Below are 20,175 nucleotides of genomic sequence, written 5' to 3'. Positions count from 1 at the left end.
ACCAATGTCTGGTCTTCATCCAAAGAAGATGATATTGTGTATATGCTGGGATTGGAAGGGAATCCTCTATTATGAGCTCCTTCCGGAAAACCAAACGATTAATTCCAACAAGTACCGCTCCCAATTAGACCAACTGCAAGCAGCACTTAATGAAAAGCATCTGGAATTAGTCAACAGAAAACGCATAATCTTCCATCAGGTTAACGCAAGACTGCATGTTTCTTTGATGACCAGGCAAAAACTGTTACAGCTTGGCTGGGAAGTTCTGATTCATCTGCCATATTCACCAGACATTGCACCTTCGGATTTCCATTTATTTTGATCTTTACAAAATTCTCTTAATGGAAAAAATTTCAATTCCCTGACAGACTGTAAAAGGCACCTGGAACAGTTCTTTGCTCAAAAAGATAAAAAGTTTTGGGAAGATGGAATTATAGAGTTACCTGAAAAATGGCAGAAGGTAGTGGAACAAAAGAGTGAATACGTTATTCACTAAAATTCTTGGTGGGACTTCCCTGGTGGCACAGTGGTTAAGAATCCGCCTGCCAATGCAGGGGACACGGGTTCAATCCCTGGTCTGGGAAGATCCCACATGCTGCGGAGCAACTAAGCCTGTGAGCCACAACTACCGAGCCTGCTCTCTAGAGCCCGTGAGCCACAACTACTGAGTCCGCGTGCCTAGAGCCCGTGCTCTGCAACAAGAGAAGCCACCGCAGTGAGAAGCCTGCGCACTGCAACGAAGAGTAGCCCCTGCTCACCGCAGCTAGAGAAAGCCCTAGTGTCCAACAAAGACCCAATGCAACCAAAACTAACTAACTAAATAAAATTAAAAAAAAATTTTTAAAAACCCTCTATTCTACAAAAAATAAATAAAATTCTTGGTGAAAATGAAAAATGTGTCTTTTATTTTTACTTAAAAACCGAAGGCACTTTTTGGCCAACCGAATAGCATCACATTTTAAAGATCAAATGGAAAGCCCAGAGAGCTTAAGCAACTTCCCCAGGATCCACTGCAAATAAGCAGTGGACCTGGGATTTGAAGCCAGGAAGTTTTATTTAAGAACTTGGGTTTTGAACCTGGAGTTAAAGCGTAGGATTCAGAGAATCTCTGAACTTTCTGAATTGTTTGCAAAGTGTTTAGTATATATGAATGCGTGCATTTGTTTAAGAGAAAATCTATAGCTTTAATCATATAAAAGACATGCTCCATAAAAGGTTAATAAGGACTCTGGTAGCACCCTCTTCTCTCAAAAGTCCCTCAGGATGTTCAGTGCATTATATGGTGACTTTAGGCTTATGCTACTTCTTAGGTTGGAAGAAGCAGAACAATCTAGCACCACTCAAAATAAAAGGAAATGTCAAAACAATTTGTAGGAATTGTTAGTATTGTAAGTGGCAAACTGTTCTTGATTTGTGAGAAACATAGAAAATGCCCAAGAAGTTCTTTTGAAAGTAAACATGAGCTATCCAGGCCTTGAAAACTGTGGATAGTTTGAGGGCAGAGACCCTGGTTCCGCATTGGGCAAAATTACTCTTACAAAAGCTAAATAAACTCCTGAAATTTGAAATGTTTTTTAAAAGTGCCTAGATGCTAATCTTCTTTCAACTGCACTAATTTGTCTTTTTACAGTTAGAGGGACTTAGGGGATGAATATTTATTAACCCATGAGACTGAAAATTCCTTAAATCCAAAGGTGGTAAATCCAAAGGCAGATGCCAGGATGAATGAATCCAGATTAAAGAACTGCCCAGTTTATACCACTTGAGAAATCAGATTAATACCTAAGTTTTGTTTAGAGTAAAAATTTTAATGCTTTAAATACGTACATCTTTAAGACGTTACTATCACACAAGAACAGCAAATACAGTATTTTAGTAGCAGAGATCTGGATTCCCTACTTACTGGAGTTTTTCTTAATATTTTTCCCGTCTCTGTTTTCTCATTTTCTCTCTATTTTGTGTTTTTTTCTTGAACTGTTTCGAAGGGCTTAAAATACAGTCCCCATTCAGACTTGTCCAACTGTTAAAAAATATCTTTTATGGTAGTTTTGTAGATTTGAAGGATTCAATAAGGATGGTAAATAGCAATTGGTTGTCATGTCTCTTTAGTCTCTTTTTTTTTTTTTGTGGTACGCGGGCCTCTCACTGTTGTGGCCTCTCCCGTTGCGGAGCACAGGCTCCAGACGCGCAGGCTCAGCGGCCATGGCTCACGGGCCCAGCTGCTCCGCGGCATGTGGGATCTCGCCAGACCGGGGCACGAACCCGCGTCCCCTGCATCGGCAGGCGGACTCTCAACCACTGCGCCACCAGGGAAGCCCTAGTCTCTTTTTTGAACTATCTTCTCTCCCTGCTTTTTTCGTTTTCTCTTATTTTTCATTTCATGACATTAACATGTTTGGAAAGTCTGAGATAGTTGTCTAGAAGTATGTCTTTCAATCTGGGTTCATCCATTGGTTTCCTAGTGATTAGATTTAGATTAAACATTGCTAGCAAAAATACACTGCTTCTCTTTAGAAGGTACAGGATGGTGGTTAGGCTAAATTTAATCATTGGATTAAGCTGGTGTTCACTGGACCTCTCCATTGTAAAGGTACCCAATCCCCTTAATCACTAATAAGTCATCTGTGGGGTAATTCTTGGGGACCATGTGCATATCTTGTTCCCCAACAGTCAGTTATTCAGCCAGTGTTTTTCGCATTCATCTTTGATCCTTATGTGAATCAGTTACTGTGTTGGTGGTTGCAATATGGTACTAACTGAACTTTCGAAAGTCACTTTACTGGAGAAAAATTCTCCTTCTCATTCCCATCCCTCTTTGGGAAAAATCTAGGCCCCAAAGACAGATGGCAGAGGAGTTGACGAAAGGGAAACTTGTAAGCAACTATCCAAAAATATATTAATATTTTAAATGTCTGAAGTGTTTTCTTTGTGAGTGGGTGTATAGTAAAGTTCTAGGAGAGAGAGAGAGAGTGTCTTTTAGTTTCGGGGATTTGCCCTTAAAATAATAAATCCTTAAGATTTATTAAGGATTTATGATGCAGATGAGGAAAAACGAAGTAAAGTGCCATTCTGATTTCCTTGTAGGCTGAGAGAATTCAATAATAATGAGACGAATTTTCATTCAACCCAACCACAATCTGAAGATATTGTTTGCCCTCCCATTTGAAAACACTCAATGGTTCTTTACAAAGCATGTTAGATTGAAATCAAATGGGCATCAAAACCATGAAATTCCTATGAAAGGTGGGATAGTAAACAAATTGTTTCGTAGGGGGGGTTTCTTGATCTAGGCTTATAATTCCTTTAAGATTTATCCTAAGGCTTTTATACCTGCTTTGCTCATGACTGACTCACTCAGTGACTCAGTGTTATCTGATGAGGATCTTATTTCACTTTTGAAAGCAGAGTGTTGTTCTCTTTGTTGCGGTAGTAAGGGCTAGCAGGAAAAGATTGACTCTGGGCGGTGCAATTGAAAACCCCCCCCCATCCATCTTGAGATTAGAGAGTACCCTGCGTGCAATATCAGTTCTCCTGCGAGCAGTTCATAATGAAAAGACCTATTTTTGAAGCATGTAACTATCCCTCCTGCCTAAACAAAACTATTCTTAAATATAGGGGTAATTATCAGCACTCTCTATGAATTCATTTATAATTTGCTTTATTTTTCTTTTCATTGTTTTGTAAGAGGATCTTGGACACTATTTTTGTGACCAGGTAGACCTTGGACTCCTGCATCCTTTTGAGCCATGAATTTTCACATTATGTTCTTTAAGTCTGGAAAAATGACTTGCCCGTATTTTGCTGGTATAGTAGGATCACACACTTTTTTCTCTCATTGAGATCTTGCTGAGTGAAAAATTGGTGTGGCATGAGATGGCCTATAAAATTTACATTAACCTATATCCCAATTCTGTGTTTGGGGACAGCTGAATACTCCTTGCATTTGTTTGATAATTTCTTACCCTGCATGCTGGCTTATATTATGATGATGTTATAGATTCCAGAATATGAATATTTAAGGCAAAACCTCGCTAATTCAAGCATCTGAACTTTATGGGTCTCAAGGTTGAGCAATTCACTTGAAGGAATTAGACTGGCATGTGCCCGGCAAGCACAGTCATTCTCCTAGAATCTTGAGGTTTCTGCAGAGCTAGAGTCTCTCCATGGCCACGCCCAGTTTGCTGTCAGTCCACTTGGTGTGTAGTGGCCTCCACCAGCTCTTTGGACACGACACAGAGCAGAGAACCTGGTCCTAGGTTGGCATGTAGCTAAGAGCTTCATAGCATATTTGACGCTGTAATAAATGAGGAGGTACTGAAATAGTTCCTATTTTTAAACACTTTGACTCACTTTCTAAGATGTAGCACAACCCCAAGGAATATTTAGCATTCCAATTCTTTATAAAAAATATTTATTACAGGGGCTTGCCTGGTGGCGCGGTGGCTGAGAGTCCACCTGCCGATGTAGGGGACGCGGGTTCGTGCCCTGGTCCGGGAGGGTCCCACATGCCGTGGAGCAGCTGGGCCCATGAGCCATGGCCGCTGAGCCTGCGCGTCCGGAGCCTGTGTTCCGCAACGGGAGAGGCCACAACAGTGAGAGGCCCGCGGACCGCAAAAAAAAAAAAAAAAAAAAAAAAAAAAATATATATATATATATATATATATATATATATATATTTATTTATTACAAAGGCTTGTAAAGTGCATTGCTTGAACCGTAGAGGTGGGTTCATACTTGTCAAGCAGGTTTATACAACACTGAAAAATAAACACAAATATGTCAGAAATCTTACAAATGAAGAGGGCTTCTTATTCAGTGTGGGCGATCTTAAAGGGAGTTTTTGGGTGAATTTTTCTTAGAGGTTGGCTTAATTACTAGAGAAAGAATTGAGCAAAGCAACAAGACTGGTTACCAGCGCCATGACGGTAGGAGATGTCATCTTTCTTTTAGGCGTATCATGGTGTCTGGTTAAAGCAACAGTAAGGCTCCACGTATATTTGTTGAATTAAATTTTCAAATTAGTTGCTAAATTCCTCTGGTCTTAGGTTTCTCAATCAAGGTCAAGCCACCTCACTTGACTTTTCACAGATTGCCATTTTCTCTTCTTCCTGTCTCCCCCTTAACTCTCCTTTCCTGCTCTTAACCCTGCTGGCCAGTGACTTTTGACTTAAGGAATAGCAACTCTAAGCTGTTGTTTTTCATTTTCAAAGAAAACTGTGTAGGAAAAAAGAGAAATAGGACATATTCAAATCATTAAAAAGATTATATAGAGACAGAGAGATCACTCTGTACCAGACACTGTGTTAAGATCTTGCAGTGAAAAGGAACCGAGACCTGGTGCTTGCCCTCAAGAGGTCGGAGTCTGTAGGTAAAATAGTCATATCAAGAGAGCCGAAAAGTACAAGTCATGGTGTGAGGGTAGGGCCTGGGGGACAGCTTAAGTAAAGTTGACCATGTCAACTGGAAGAATCAGTCTTGGCCTCATAGCAGCCCTAGAGCAGGGTCTTTAAGGATGAGTGCCCCAGGCAATGTGGACTTGAGAAGGCATTGGGGGAATTCTCCAGGGAATGGAGAAGGTAATTCCTATATTTGTGTATTGGCTCTTATGAGAAGCAAGACAGTTGTTCTGTTGGGGAATTTGGAGAGTATAGATTAAAAGAAGAGCTGGGAGAAGAAAAGGGCAGGCACTGTGAATGCTAGTAGATGTGGTGGATATGCCATGGCTTGGGAAGGAGGGGCAAAGGTTGCATCTGGAAGGAGGTGAATGAAAGTCATGGAACTGGTAGGGTAATGGGACTCAAAGTCTTGGTGAAGTCAAAGAGTAGCTGAAGGTGGCGGAGGGCATACACGTGAGCTAGTTGAACGGAAAATATTCTCAGAGAGGTGGATAAAGTGAGGAGTCTGGCTGTGCAGAGATTCAGGGTGTGACCATGAGCATATACTGCTAAGAAGGCCCTGCTCTTTGATTCCTTCCTTCCCATGGTGCTGTCTTTCCGGGGACAATATCCTCCCCAGTGTCTCTCATGTATAACCAGCCAGGATCGCACACCTTAACTCCATGCCAGTTTCTAAAGTCCTCCACCTTAAACTAACCACATTTCTGACTCAAGCAACCTCATATATGAATCAACCTCCCCATGTTGAATTGATTATTGTTTAGTAGTCAGTATGGACCGTGTACAAACTACTGTATTACCAGCCATAACCCTTTATAGTCATATGTTTACATGGCTTTATCTCTTAAATAATAAGCCAGCTGGAGCTCAAAGATTGAATTTGTTTTTGCTTTGTTTTTTGTAAGCTAGAAAATTATCTTGTGCTCCTATGTGCTAAATTTTGTGGGAGGAAGGAAGAGATAAAGAAATTAACATTGTGGAAAGGAAGGAATTTGAAACCAAAGAATCATATGAACTCTGAAGGTCCTATAGGGTGGTAGCAAAAGCTGAAGGAGGGCTCTTGAGTAAACCTGAGGGTGAATAAGGAGGATGGTGGTGGTACCCGGGAGGTGAGGTGATAACAATAATAGGGGCTAAAAGTGTGATTACAGCCTTCCTCAAAGAAGTTGACGTTTATTGGAAAGTTTAGTGACCATTGTAAAGGAATTTGAGAGGGCACAGTGGGGAATGGACTGGGAGGGAACTTGGTTGAGTCAAGATCTGCTGAAACCCATAACTTTTTGTAAATATTGCTTCTGTGTGGGAAATATTTCAATGAGAACTGACTCTTAACCTCCCACTCTTGGATGTTCCTTGGATCAGGGCTTCTGGGGATATCCTCAGGAGAATGAATCATAGCAATAACGTTAGTAATGATATTATTCAAGTGCTTGCATTATCTCATTAATTCTCACAACAACCTTATGAAGTCTGTATTATTACCTTCCCCATCTTATGAATAAGGAGAGTTAGGCATTCCCCACCCTCGCATTCCTCCTAAGTGGGCTACTTATTCTAGCCAAGGTAAGGTGCACTAGAACCAGTCAGGTCTTCTGGGAACATCAGATCCGCCGCCTTGAACGCCTGACACTGCCAACTGAACTTAGCTTCCTGAGGGACTTGGTATCCTCTGCCACTTGCTTGAGTCCTGCAGGTTCAACCAAAGCCGTCCTGCCATGCTGGGAATTCGATGGGCTGTACTGCTGCCTTCAGAAAGTGGGGATTTGGATGAATGAGAAAATAGGTTAAAATATATAAAGTGAAATAGGGTGAAATACAGAAAGAAGTGGAGAGAGGAGGGAAAAAGAATGCCTTCAAGTTAGGAAGGATGATAATACTGAAACTTCCCAGAGAATATATTTCCGTCTTCGGGCCAACATATAAACGTTCAGCCTGAGCCAGCATCTTGAGCTGGGAGCGGAAGACATGGATAACAAGAATATGTATTTTGTTTATTGGGGAAAAAATAGCTCATGGGGATTGTAGAATAGGGGCTATCAAAAAGTTTAAAAATCTGGCGATATGGGGTGGCCCAATTCGAGGGATTCTTGAGGTTGGATTCTCTTGCTTCCGTGAGAGAGTCGTTTCTTTTGCGCTAGCTGATGGGGGCTCTCAGTGGCCTTCTCGGGGTGCTCTCTCCCCCAGAATGAAGGGAGGACTTGGTGCCTTAGCCAGCGGAAGATCCACCCGAAGTTCAGACAGGAGAGGGCTTGTGTGCTGGAGTGAGTGTCCTCCTTCTCTTGCGGACCTGATGAGATTGAGGAGGTCTCTGCAATACTTGTCCTTTGGCTGCCAGTCACCTCGCTTATTATCTGCCAAGAAAATGAGTTTTAGATATTGTGTAACCTAGACAACAGTGGGGTCAATATTTATCCATTTATGGAGCTCAAATCCTTTAACCAAAAGTGACCCAACTGTACATGCACAGTTTCAGTACTCATTAATACTTACACACACCCACGCACACACACATGCACACCTATTTTGGTCATAATTCTTGGCTTTTTCTTTACTTTCCTACCCTCTTCTCTGCCTTGGTGCTCCTCAGTTTTTTCCCTTCAGCTCCACTCTGACCCTTTTACAGCAGGTAGTAATTCTCTGTGTATTCCCACCTGGCCCCTCCGCCAGGCCTGGCCCCTGCTTGCCTGTGAGGCACCTCTGTGCTCACTTCTGAAGCCTTGGAGGAATCTGTGGAAACTGGATGACATCTTCATTTTCTGATGGGTTGAACTTGGCCAAGTGTTGACAGCTCTCATGTTCTTGATGACTAACCTGAGCCATACCTGGAGGGGAGCTGCTAGACAGCTGAGAGTCTTCCTGCTGAACAGATTCATGGAACACACAGTCCTCATCTTCGTCATCTTACTGGTTCTCAAGAAATTTCTCAAGCTTTTGCACAAGACCGTCCAGTTTGCTGAGAGTCAGTTGTGTCTTCTCTTTGGGATACTTGTCTATCCACTGGTTGTCTCCACTTAGGTCCCAATTAGCCATCGAGTCTGAATTCTTAGAGGCCATGTCAACATCCCAGGCCAGGGTGATTCTTAGTTTGCAAAACTGCTCTGGGTCGTCCTGTATTTGGTCTCATCTCCCCAGGAGTCTCCCTATGTTTTCAGTCCACCATGTCCCTTGGATAGGAGGGACAAAGTGGATTGAAGGACCTTCAGAAGATGTGTCTTCACAGGAGACGATGTTCTCATAGGAAAAGTTGTCCTCACAGGGGAAATAGCCCACAGAGAGACTCAGGTTTGATTCGGAGCTGCTGGAGAATGAGTGCGCCGTGGAGTTCAAAGGCGCAAATCTCAGGTCTCCCTCATCCCAGGGATCTTCAAAAGAAAGAAAAAATAAGTGGGATTGGGGAAAAGAAGAAGGTAATAACGGTACTTACGCAATAACGTCATGCATTCCTTTTTCTATTTGGAGCTATCGCATTCTGATAGAAGTTCGTCCTGTTTCGCAATCTGTAGTGAAGAATGAAAGAGGCAGCCCTCTACCTTTCAAAACCTCTTCTATACGACCCTCTGTACTAAGCATCTTCACCGGATGCCTCACATCATCTGTTACTACAGCTGAAAGAACTTGTATCGTAAAAGAAAAAGAGCATCATGGTATAAAATTTGAAAAATATAAAAAAGTATGAGGATCAAAATCAATATGCCTGTGATTCCTCCTGTCCAGAGATAATGATAATCATCATGAAAACATTTTGGTGGACTCCCTTATAATCTCTTCTTTTTCTTTATATGTACTTATACGTGTGTGTATGTGTGTGTGTGTGTGTGTGTGTGTGTGTGTGTGTGTGTGTGTGTGCAGTCACATCACATATATATGTAGATATGAAAGTCACATTGGTTGAAACTGAGATTATTATATTTCATGGCACAACCTACAATAAACATATATATGGCTATTCTGTCACTTTTTACCACTTTCTTATTAATGACCATTAGTAGTTATTGTTCTTAATGGATACATCTTCAGTAAACTCCCTTGTTAATCTTTGTCTCTCTTTATATTCTTAAATGTGGGTTTAATGGATCAAAGATCACTAATGTATTAAAGGGTCCTTAATAGTTGTTACCAAGTTGCTTCCCAGAAAGATTATAGCCATTTAGATGCCCATCCTCCCACCATCTGATGGCACTTTTTAGTGCAGCTTTTTCTATGATGCCCCGGTGAGTAACTGGGGCAGAGGGTAAGAATACTCACACGCATGCACGCACATGTTGTAGTCTCTGTAATGCTCTGCTCTGGTGGCTGCCCTCGTGAAAGAGGTGCTGCCAACTCCTGAGCCATAAACCGGGGAGGTGAAAAATCCTTCAGATCCTGAGTCTCAGTGGCTAAAAGTCCAACTGCCGGAAGTCTGTGTTCTGGGGCTGTTGGTTACCATGGCAACACAAGGACCCAAGTTATAGTCAAAAATGTGGGAAGAGAGAAAAAAGGGATAGAAAGCTGCAGTAGCCAGTGCCTTGCTCCCAAAATATCCAGTATCCGTATCATCCCTGCTGGTGAGGATCCCTCTCGAGGGCAGAAGGACAAATGCTGTGGCGGTTACTTCCCTCTTGTCATGTGGGTGTCCAGGATAGTTCTGGTCTAGAGGGAATTTAGAGCCTATTTGGGGAAACGGACATAAACAGCCTCTTATAGGACTGAATGGTAAGTGCAGCAACAGAACTTAAAAATAATGTCATGGGAGAATGGAAGAAGGCGCCTTGTGCAGCCGGGCAGAGATGGGGGAGGGGGGGTCTGAAAAGTCTCCAAGAGAGGATTCCCTCTGATCTCAGTATTTAGGGGGGTGTGGAAGTTAGTGAGGTGGAGGGTGGGGAGGGGTTGGGGGAGAGGACCTTTCAGGCAGAGGGGACACGTGAGCAAGGATCCCCCAGGTGAGAAACAACCAGGAGTGTGGGGAGATCAAACATGAGGAGGTAAACGGGGTCAGTGAGATGGTGGAAGGTCTTCCACCCCTGTTAGGGAACTTGGTTTTTATCCTGCAAGCCTGTACTTGGATGGAAGTTTCATTTGTTAGGCATTCTTCCAGGTAATTCAAAGTATATTGGATACTCGACATGATTAAAACAAGCAAACCAAACAGAACTTCCAGTGCACTTGGCAGCGTGAATGTTATCAGTTGGCTTTCACGAGAACGGAGTCAGTAGGTTTGCACTGGGTTGAGGAATGGATGGGAGGAGACGAGGTGGGAACAGTGAACCTAGACCATGCTTCATCAGTGTCTGGATGACAAAGTGAGAGGGGGAGGCAGAGGCAAGGTTAGTTTCCGCACCCACCCCCCAAATACAAAAGCAGTGCATAGTCAGTACAGGGGGAGAGTTTCAAAACCTAAACGGTTGGCTGCTGCTTTTGGAGAGAGTAAGGGTGGGATCCGTGGCATGGACAGGGGGCTCGGTAGTAATAAAGGGAGTGTGTTATTTCCTGGTATTAGAAGGAAAAAAGTGAAGACGGTTGTGGACAAGTTTGGAGGAATGCATCATTGAGGACCTCTGTTTTCTACTTTGAGTGTCCCAGCTAGGCTTCTGCCTTATTCCTGATATTGTCTGCATGGTTTTAAACCTGTTACCTGGATCTCTGTCCTCGTTGTCCTTGTTTCCTTGTTCCCAATGTTATCTCCTTTGATGGCCTCTTCAGTAACATGAGCTGCCTTGGTTCTTCTACAATTAGAGCTTTGCTTTTCCTTGCCATCTTCCTCTAGGCGCCTCTGCTGCTCACCAAGTCCTCCCACCTCCCAGTCTACCCTTCCCTTCCCAATGGCATCGTGGAATTATGTGGGATCGGTCAGGTCTCAGTGGGTACTTTGTAGGTGGGGAAGTAAATCGTTCATTGTCTGTTTCCAAATGTGCAGATTCTGAGGACAAATGTGGGTCGTGTAGGATTGAAGGCTGTCAGTTGCAGAGACTAAACAAAAAATAACCTTTCCTAAGAGCAAAATCATCTTGGCAAATGTAGTTACAGCAACTGCCAGCCTGGTCTAAACTGTGGGGCTATGGGGTACTGTTTTTCCGTCAATTCAGTGATTCTCAGGAAGGGAGTAGGGCTTCCACTCGAGTTTCCAAGGAATGAAGTGTGTGTGTACTTGGAAAAAGCATGTTCTTTTTTTAAAAAAAATTTTTTTCATTGGAGTGTAGTTGATTTGCAATGTTGGAAAAGCATGTTCTTAAATTAACATTGCTTAGATATGCTTTTGGTCACTTTTTTTTAAATTTCAAGTTTCAAACAGTATTAAAAGAAACCATACGGTTTTTATATTTATCCAAAAAGAAGCATGGATTTCAACACACACACAAACACGCACATCCAAAAAAGGAAAAAGCCAAGAAACACTGGTGCAACTTAAAAGAACCTCAACTCATTGGAATCTGTCAGTTGCGTAAAGATCTTTTTCAAATATTTTTCTGTCTTTGTTTCCATTTAACAAGATTACATTTAAAGTTTTCTACGACTCTCAGGTTTTTTGCTGTTGTACCAGTTAAATTTCTAGGTTCTGTTAAATAAGATTGTTTTAGGTGAGTCTGTTTCAGGAGTTATGATGTCCTGATATAAGAAATAGGCAGAGTTGGAGTTGGGGAGACATCATCTGTACCCAACAGAGGCCACCTGGCAAGTGGCCACGGACTGCCACAAATCCCGCGAGTGATTGGGGTTCTAGATTAACCCCAGCGGGTGTAGGTCAGGAGCAACATGCTATGCTCCCTAGTATTTATTGGCCACTTACTACATGCCAGGTCCTATTTTAAGCACTTTACATGTGCTTATTGTTTAATCTTCACAGCACCCCAATCTGTTACGTATCGTTAGTTGCTCTGTTTTACAGACAAAGGAACCAAGGCATGAGCCGTTATATTCCCCGCCCACCTCCTCCCTGAAAGATTCTTGGGAGAGTTGACTTAGGCCCAAATCAAACTTGTATTCTGGATCCTCTAAAGAAACTCCTTTGAGTGGAACAGTGTGTTCTAAGTAAGTGGTCGGTAGAACCGGCCCAAAACAATGGCGTCCACATCTGGGGCAGGCTAAAATGAGATTTAAAGTAAATATTCAGCTTCCTCTTTGGCATAAGGAGATCTGGATCCCTGTGCTCTGGCTTTTCATGAAAACTCTGTGACCTCCTCACAGAGCAGTGGGAGCCTAGAACAGGATTCGTGAGTAGCCTTCTTCCCAGGCAGCTGTAGTGAAGGTCAGAGGGAAGCTGTATGCCATACCGTTACCCATGGAAATGGGACTAAACATAAACATTTAAGTAGGAAGGAACTATTTCTCAGCCTAAACTTCTAAAGTTTAGAGTGATCCTGAAGGTAAAAGAGCTTCACACAGGGGAAGCCTCAGAGAAAACTTCAAATTTTACTTATTTGTACCATACTGCCGTTTCTCTGTATATTTGCTCTGTGTGTGTGTTTATGTGTGTATGTACATATGTATACATATATATTTCATTTTAAATACAACTCAAGTAGTGAAAGTCCCTGAAACTCACCTTTTCTCCTGCCCCAGAAAAGGGATAATCACTGTTAATTGTTTGATATACATTACATAATTTGTTCAGATATTTTTTTCGTAAAGCAACATTGAAATAGCAACGACACACGCCATCTTTAGGATGCCATGCTGAGGAGCGCATTCAATTCTAAAAGATAACTTAGCTTTTACATCTAATAACAGATCAGGGGATTTGAGGTCCTCGTTAACAATACCCCTTGTGTTCATTTCTTTCCTAGAGCCTTATTTTGACTTGGTGGGCTAGCTTTTCTTGGATCACAGGTATATTATCTAAATAGTATAACTGGCTCATCATTACCTCTTCTCTTGAAGCAAAATCATCTATAATAAAGCTCTTGAGTTTTTAAAAATGATGGTATGTTGTGAACTTACAACGTTTTAGAACTGAAGCCAGTAGTAATGGAAGTTTTGAAAATTGGAACACTTCCTCAAATCCATTTGACTTGATGGGATTTGGAGCCTAAATAAATAGAGTGGGAAGTTTCTAACTTAGAAATTAAGCTACTGTTATGGTTAATTTTGCGTGTTAACTTGACTAGGCCACAGGGTACCCAGATATTTGGTTCAACATTATTCTGGTGTCTGTGAGGATGCTTCTAGATGAAATTAACATTTGAATTGGTGGACTGACTAAGGCAGATTGCCCTCCCTGGTGTGGGAGGACCTCCTCCAATCCTCTGAAACCTGAATAGAACAAAAAGCTGAGTAAGGGAGAATTTGCTCTATCTTCCCTGTCTTTGAGCTGGGACGTTGGTTTTCTCCTGCCTTTGGACTCAGACTGGAATTTACATCATCAGTTCTCAGGTTCTCAGGCCATTGGACTTGGACAGGAGCTACACTATTGGCTCTCCTGGGTCGCCAGCTTGCAGAGGGCAGATCTTGGGACTTTTCAGCCTCTGTAATTGCATGAGCCAATTCCTTACAATAAACCTCTTTTCTCATTCATTTTTGTATATGTGTGTGTGTGTGTGTGTGTGTGTGTGTGTGTGTGTATGTATATACACACATTCATATGTGTACTCTTGGTTCTGTTTCTCTGGCAAACCCAGACTAATATAGCTACTTGTTTTTCATTTTTTTGAAATTACGAAATATTTTAACAATATAAAAAGATGTCATGAACCCTGTCATATGATACACTGAGGACACAATGTCATTTTTATGGTGGTCTTGCCCAAAATGTATAATCACAGCCTAATAATGAGACAATAACTGTCACAAACTGAAGAAGACTAAAGAGAAATAACAACTAAATGCACGGTGGGATTCTAGATAGGATTATAAGAATAGGAAAAGGACATTAGTGGAAAACCTAGGGAGACTTCACTATGTTCTTTATTTTAGTTAATGGTATTGTACAAAGTTAATTTTCTGGTCTGATTATTGTAGTATGGTTGCATAAGGTATTAACATTAGGGGGAGTGGGGTGAAAATATATGGATAATGTGTGACTTCTCTGTAAGTCTAAAATTAGGTCAAAATAAAAAAATTTAAAAAGAATACATAAAAGTATAGTAAATGATGTAACACACACCTATATACTTATAACTCAGTTTGGTCAAGTCTTAAATTTTGCCATATTTGATCCATTATTTTTTTGAAAAGAAATAAAACATTTTAGATAAAACTTAAGTCCCTTTATATCCCTTCCCTGATCCCCTTTTTTCCCCGCTTCTCCCATGATTACGATCCTGAATTTGATGTTTATTTATCTTGTGCTGCTATAATATGATTTTACATATTAATATACTGTTTTACCTTTGGAGACAAAAACCAATATAAATATAAATTTACTTAATACCACTGAACTGCACACTTAAAAATTGTTAAGATGGTAAATTTTGTGTTATGTGAATTTTGCCAAAGTGAAAGAAATTTAGGGGAAAAAAACATGGTAAATGGACTACAGGTGATGCTCTTTGGAAAAGAGGAAGTCCCCATGGTTTATTTTGCTTTGCAACAATTATTGTGACAAAGACATCCTTTTTCCAAACCAATTTCTTAGCTGAAATATTTGCAGTGTTTATCTTGGGGATTAGGGAGAAGACAGGTATAATTTCCTATGCTCTATATGTTCATTCCCAAACAGACAAAGCCTTATCAAAGCTCATGTACTTAATTAAAGGAGGATGGTGGTGAAAATAGTGTTTTGGTGTGAGCAAAGTTAAATGGTGCTTTCACATGTTCGGTCATTTAATTTTCATGACAGTCCTCTGAGTTGTGTGTTTTCACCCCAGTCTTAACTTGTGCAGTTCATATTACCCAGATCTGCCTCCAGAGTCCAGAGGCCCTCTGGAGCTAGGTTGCTGCTGCTGGGAACCAGCCTCAGCTGATTTGTTTCTACATCACTGGTGAATATGGTTAGTCAACAAGGAACAGTAGATGAGAACTATAGGTTTCCTTTCCCCCAACTTCATCACCCAGTATGAAAGAAACTCACAGGTTGAATTCTGCCACACATACAGCATATAATGGCAAACAAGCATGAAAACATTATAGTGTTGTTTTGTAAGCTCCAGAATTGTGCTGCCCAGCAGTATAGCCGCTAGCCACATGCAACAATTAAAATTAAATTTAAAAAAATGGTTCTTCAGTCATTCTAACCACATTTCAAGTGCTAAGTGACTACCTGTAACTAGTGGCTACCTTATTGCACAGGGCAGACAAAACATTTCCATCACTGTAAAAGTTCTGTTGGACGCAGCTGCTCTGGAAGGTCCCGTGGTCTGTCCTCTTGTGCATTTGGATAGCACTGTGAAAGAAAAGTTTTGTTAGAGGCAGATGGAACAATCCTCTAGCTAATCTATCAGGATTTAGCTAACTTTCATGTCAGGATCAGGTGACAAAATTTCCTCCAAAGTGTCTAGAAATAGGACTAGTGGGAATCTTTAGCTGAGGGTACCATTTTGAAAGGTTTAGACAACTGGATTGGATAGAGTCTTATATTCAGTTTATGCAAGAGAGGGAATATTTGTACAATACTTAGAGCCCATTGTGAACATCATTTGATCAATGAAAAATCATGTGCGGCAGCCATTATGCTGTGAGAAACATAGTTGACTAGATTTTCTGTTTATATGAGCTTTTGATTAGTCATTCAAATGCTGACTGCCCCGGAGTACAGGTTAAAAATAATTATCACCGGGCTTCCCTGGTGGCGCAGTGGTTGAGAGTCTGCCTGCCGATGCAGGGGACACGGGTTCGTGCTCCGGTCCGGGAAGATCCCACATGTCGCAGAGCGGCTGGGCCCGTGAGCCTGCGCGTCCGGAGCCTGTGCTCCGCGACGGGAGAGGCCACAGCAGTGAGAGGCCCTAGTGCTGGAAAAAAAAAATAATAATAATAATATTTATCACCTTTGCTAACTTGTTCATGTTGAAGTAATTTGAAAAATCGCAGACAGTATAATAGCCTGTGTATAGATGGTCTCATTTAGTCTTTACAACATCCCTTTGCAGTAGGCATTGCAGGTATTAACCTCATTCGGGGCTTGATTGAATTCCCTAAGGTCCTGTGGCCAGGCTATTTACACGATGGAATCAGTTTCTTTTTTCATTGAGTTGAGAACTCAGTGCAAATCATTTGTACAATTGCCAAACAAGCATATAACTTTTCTTGTTTTATTTCTTAATGTCAAGGCTCATACCTACTTCAGGCCAAGACAGATAGTGCCTCGTGCAACACCAAATACAGAGAACCTATAATCCTTTCCTATCTCTCTGTTAAAATATGTCCTGTATTTTTCAGTTTTTTTAAAATAAACAACTGCATGCTTTCCATTTGAGTGCTCTATCAAGTTCCAGGCCACTTCTAGCAGCAGCAAAGTCATTTTCAACCTGAATTTGCTTAATCCATAAAATAGCGATAATAATGTCTTCTTTGCAGAGCTTTTGTAATGATTAGAGATTATATATGTGGGATGCATGGCAGTTGGTTTATTTTCATTGCATCACTGAAGAATCTGCAACATCCTCCTCTTTTACTGGCATTGCCCCTCTGGGAAAAATGTTTTTATTTTATTTTAAAATTTAAAAAATAGACCCGTTGCCAACTCTGATCGTGTATTAAAATCATGTGTGCGTTTAATAACTATACTTGCGTTATGGTTATCTGAATGTCTCCCCTCACTGGTTGGAGCCTCCAGAAGGGCAAGGCTGGTCCCTGTCATTCTAGGTAGTGTCTGCATCCTCCAGCAGGGTGCCAGATCTGCTAAGCTGTCTGGGATTCTGGTGGTCATAGGGAGCCATCCTTTCCCAGTGTGTAACTTACAAGGGAGCCACACTGGAAACTTTTCCACTTCTAGTGTATTTTCCAGTTGGGGTGGAAATACCCAGAAGGGATCTTTTTGGGGCTAAGCATTGGTGAAATGGCTGTCATCCCATCTGGATGTTCAGATGACATAGATGCAAATCGTTGAGGCCAACTGTTGTTCTCCCTTTGATACCATTCTAAATTGGGTAGACGGTTTCCTTGGTGGAAGAAATTTTCCGCAAGAAATTTTTGGGAAAGGATGGGGAGGATGTAGACTCCACAGGTGCTTTTAGTTACCTCGTTAGCATTTTACTACCTTTCCTTGAAGGACTAGCAGTAAAATGCTCAAAATGCAAAGACCTTTGTTCACATTCTCTAGGGGATAGCAAAGGAAAGGGGTGAAGGTGGGAGCCAGGGATTGGAAATCTGAGGAGATGAGTTCAAGGTTGATTATCTAGAAGGACTGGAGAAGAGTTCAGAGGCAGATAGGAGCTGACCTCCAGTGTTGTTCTTATATTCTGGAAAATCAGAAAGATGGTGGAAAGTGTCTGAAGAGTGAATGAAGCCTGAACGTGAATAGGAGCAGGAAATGTGAATGCCAATTATAATAGTTAACTTCAGTTTAATTAGAAGGGGATCAGAAGAAAAGCAGAATGGGAACAAGTGAGCCTGGGGTGGGGTGGGATGTGGACTGGATGTCTGTCTGCATCTCTCTGGCCATTTTCATCAGCCACCACAGAGTTCCCACCAGTAGATACTGCCTGCGGCCAAAGCCTCCTGTCCAGCTCTCCCTCCCACCTTTAAAGGGTTTACCGATTCAGTGCCTTATATTTCTGTCCAACCTTTTCTTAGCACAGATAAAGCTTCTTTGCATTCCCCTGAGGCTGAATACAGTTAAGCTATGGGGGAGGTTCCCCACCTCTGGCTCAGATCTCCGGCAGCATCTGTGAACGGATACTGTTGTATGTCTGCACAGTGGTCTCCATTTAGTTATGAACCACTTGTGCACATCTCCTTCTGGAAGGCAGTTTGTTACCCAGAATGCACTTGTGGTGGCCTACCAGCTTTGGAACTGGTTAATGAAAATGACATTGGTTAATGAAAATGACATTGGTTAATGAAAATTGTAGGAAATGCTCAGGCAAGACTTCTTCAAATCTTTTAATGTTAAAAATAGCTTTTTAAGAGAGCTATAAAAACAGTACAAGGTGATTATGGAAAATTAGAAGATACAAGACAAAGAGAGGAAATCCTTTTAAAAGCAAAACTTTAGGGATGGAAATCAGAGCAGTGGTTGCCAGAAGCTGGGAGCAGGGAAATGATATCTGTTGTAAGGGGACCAGAGGGTGCTCTTTGGGGGATAGAAATAATCTGTATCAGCATTGTCCAACAAAAATGTAATTTGAGCCAGAAATGCAAGCCAGTAACTTTTAACTTTTAATTTTCTAATAGGTACATTAAAAAAGGAAAAAGAAACAGCTAGAATTATTTAATCTGTATTATATTTAACCCAATATATGGAAAATATTATAATTGTACCATATATTAGTAAGATTTTTACATTTTTTTTAAAGATTTTTTTTTTGATGTGGAACTTTTAAAGTCTTTATTGAATTTGTTACAGTATTGCTTCTGTTTTATGTTTTGGTGTTTTAGCTGCAAGGCATGTGGGATTTAGCTCCCTGACCAGTGACTTAACCCACATCTCCTGCACTGGAAGGCAAAGTCTTAACCACTGGACCGCTAGGGAAGTCCCTAGATCTTTTGCATTTTTTTAAACCAAGTCTTTGAAGTCTGGTGTGTATTTTACACCTCGGAACATCTGATCTTGGACCAGGCACATTTCAAGGGCTCGGTAGCCACATGTGGCAACTCTACTAGGCAGCACAGCTCAACATTGTTTTGGTGGTAATTACACGATCGTGTACATTTATCAAAACTCATTGAATTGTGAAAAAAATACACTCACCCCGATGTTCATAGCAGCACTGTTTACAATAGCCAAGACATGGAAGCAACCTAAATGTCCATCGACAGATGAATGGGTAAAGAAGATGTGGTATATATATACAACGGACTATTATTCAACCATTAAAAACAATGAAATAATGCCATTTGTAGCAACACGGGTGGACCTAGAGATTATCATACTAAAGTGAAGTAAGACAGACAAAGACAAATATCCTATGATATCACTTATATGTTGAATCTAAAAAAATGATACAAAGGAACTTATTTACAAAACAAATAGACTCACAGACACAGAAAACAAACCTATGGTTACTAAAGGGGAAAGGGGGTGAAGGAGGGATAAATTAGGAGTTTGGGATTAATAGATACACACTAATATATATATAAAATAGAAAAACAACAGGGTCCTACTGTATAGCACAGGGAACTATATTCAATATTTTTTAATAATGGAAAAGAATCTGAAAACTAATACACACATATATATATATATGTATCTGAATTAGTTTGCTGTACACATGAAACATTGTAAAGCAACTATACTTCAATAAAAAATAAAAATTTAAAAAGTTAATGATTATGTAATTTTTAAAAAAACTCATTGAATTGTATACCTAAAAAGGATGACTTTTGCTTTATTTAAATTATATATCAATTTAAAAAACCATTTTCCTGCTAGCCAGAATGAGCCACGAACATCTATTAAAATTATCCTCTTAAAATGCATCTCAGAAATGGAATTTGGCAATTTTTTGAAAATGGAAGTTATAAAAGCATACATTAGAACCACCCAAGGCTAGTAATTTTTGTAGACTTCAGATGTATATGTATGTGGGGGGGGGGTGTCTGTCTGTTTTTCCATGACACAGCTCAGTTTAGAAAGGGCTGGTGAAAATTGAATTAGTGCAATTTTAAAAAAAGGATTTAGATGTCTTTGACAAAATAAAGATGAAGACAAATTGTTTTGAGAAAGGCCCAGTGCTAATTCTAGGAAAGAGCTTGTCATTTTCTCTTCTGT

At 40.9% G+C, this 20,175-nt stretch overlaps 2 protein-coding genes across 11 annotated transcripts in view; one reads left to right on the top strand and one right to left on the bottom strand.

Moving 5' to 3' along the window:
• PPFIBP1 (PPFIA binding protein 1) overlaps positions 1 to 20,175 on the top strand; it is a 177,942-nt gene that overhangs the window by 66,893 nt on the left and 90,874 nt on the right. The window lies entirely within an intron of this gene.
• On the bottom strand, positions 7,367 to 9,877 carry C11H12orf71 (chromosome 11 C12orf71 homolog). Its single transcript, XM_073788913.1, is given in 3 exon segments — positions 7,367 to 7,747; positions 8,208 to 8,758; positions 9,642 to 9,877. Coding segments are annotated over 3 exon segments (873 nt in total). The 5' UTR covers positions 9,658 to 9,877; the 3' UTR covers positions 7,367 to 7,441.

The sequence above is a fragment of the Tursiops truncatus genome, chromosome 11 (assembly GCF_011762595.2).
Source record: "Tursiops truncatus isolate mTurTru1 chromosome 11, mTurTru1.mat.Y, whole genome shotgun sequence".
In the NCBI taxonomy this organism is placed as follows: Eukaryota; Metazoa; Chordata; class Mammalia; order Artiodactyla; family Delphinidae; genus Tursiops; species Tursiops truncatus.
The sequence above is the reverse complement of the archived record's forward strand: the minus strand, read 5'-3'. Positions and strand labels throughout refer to the sequence as shown.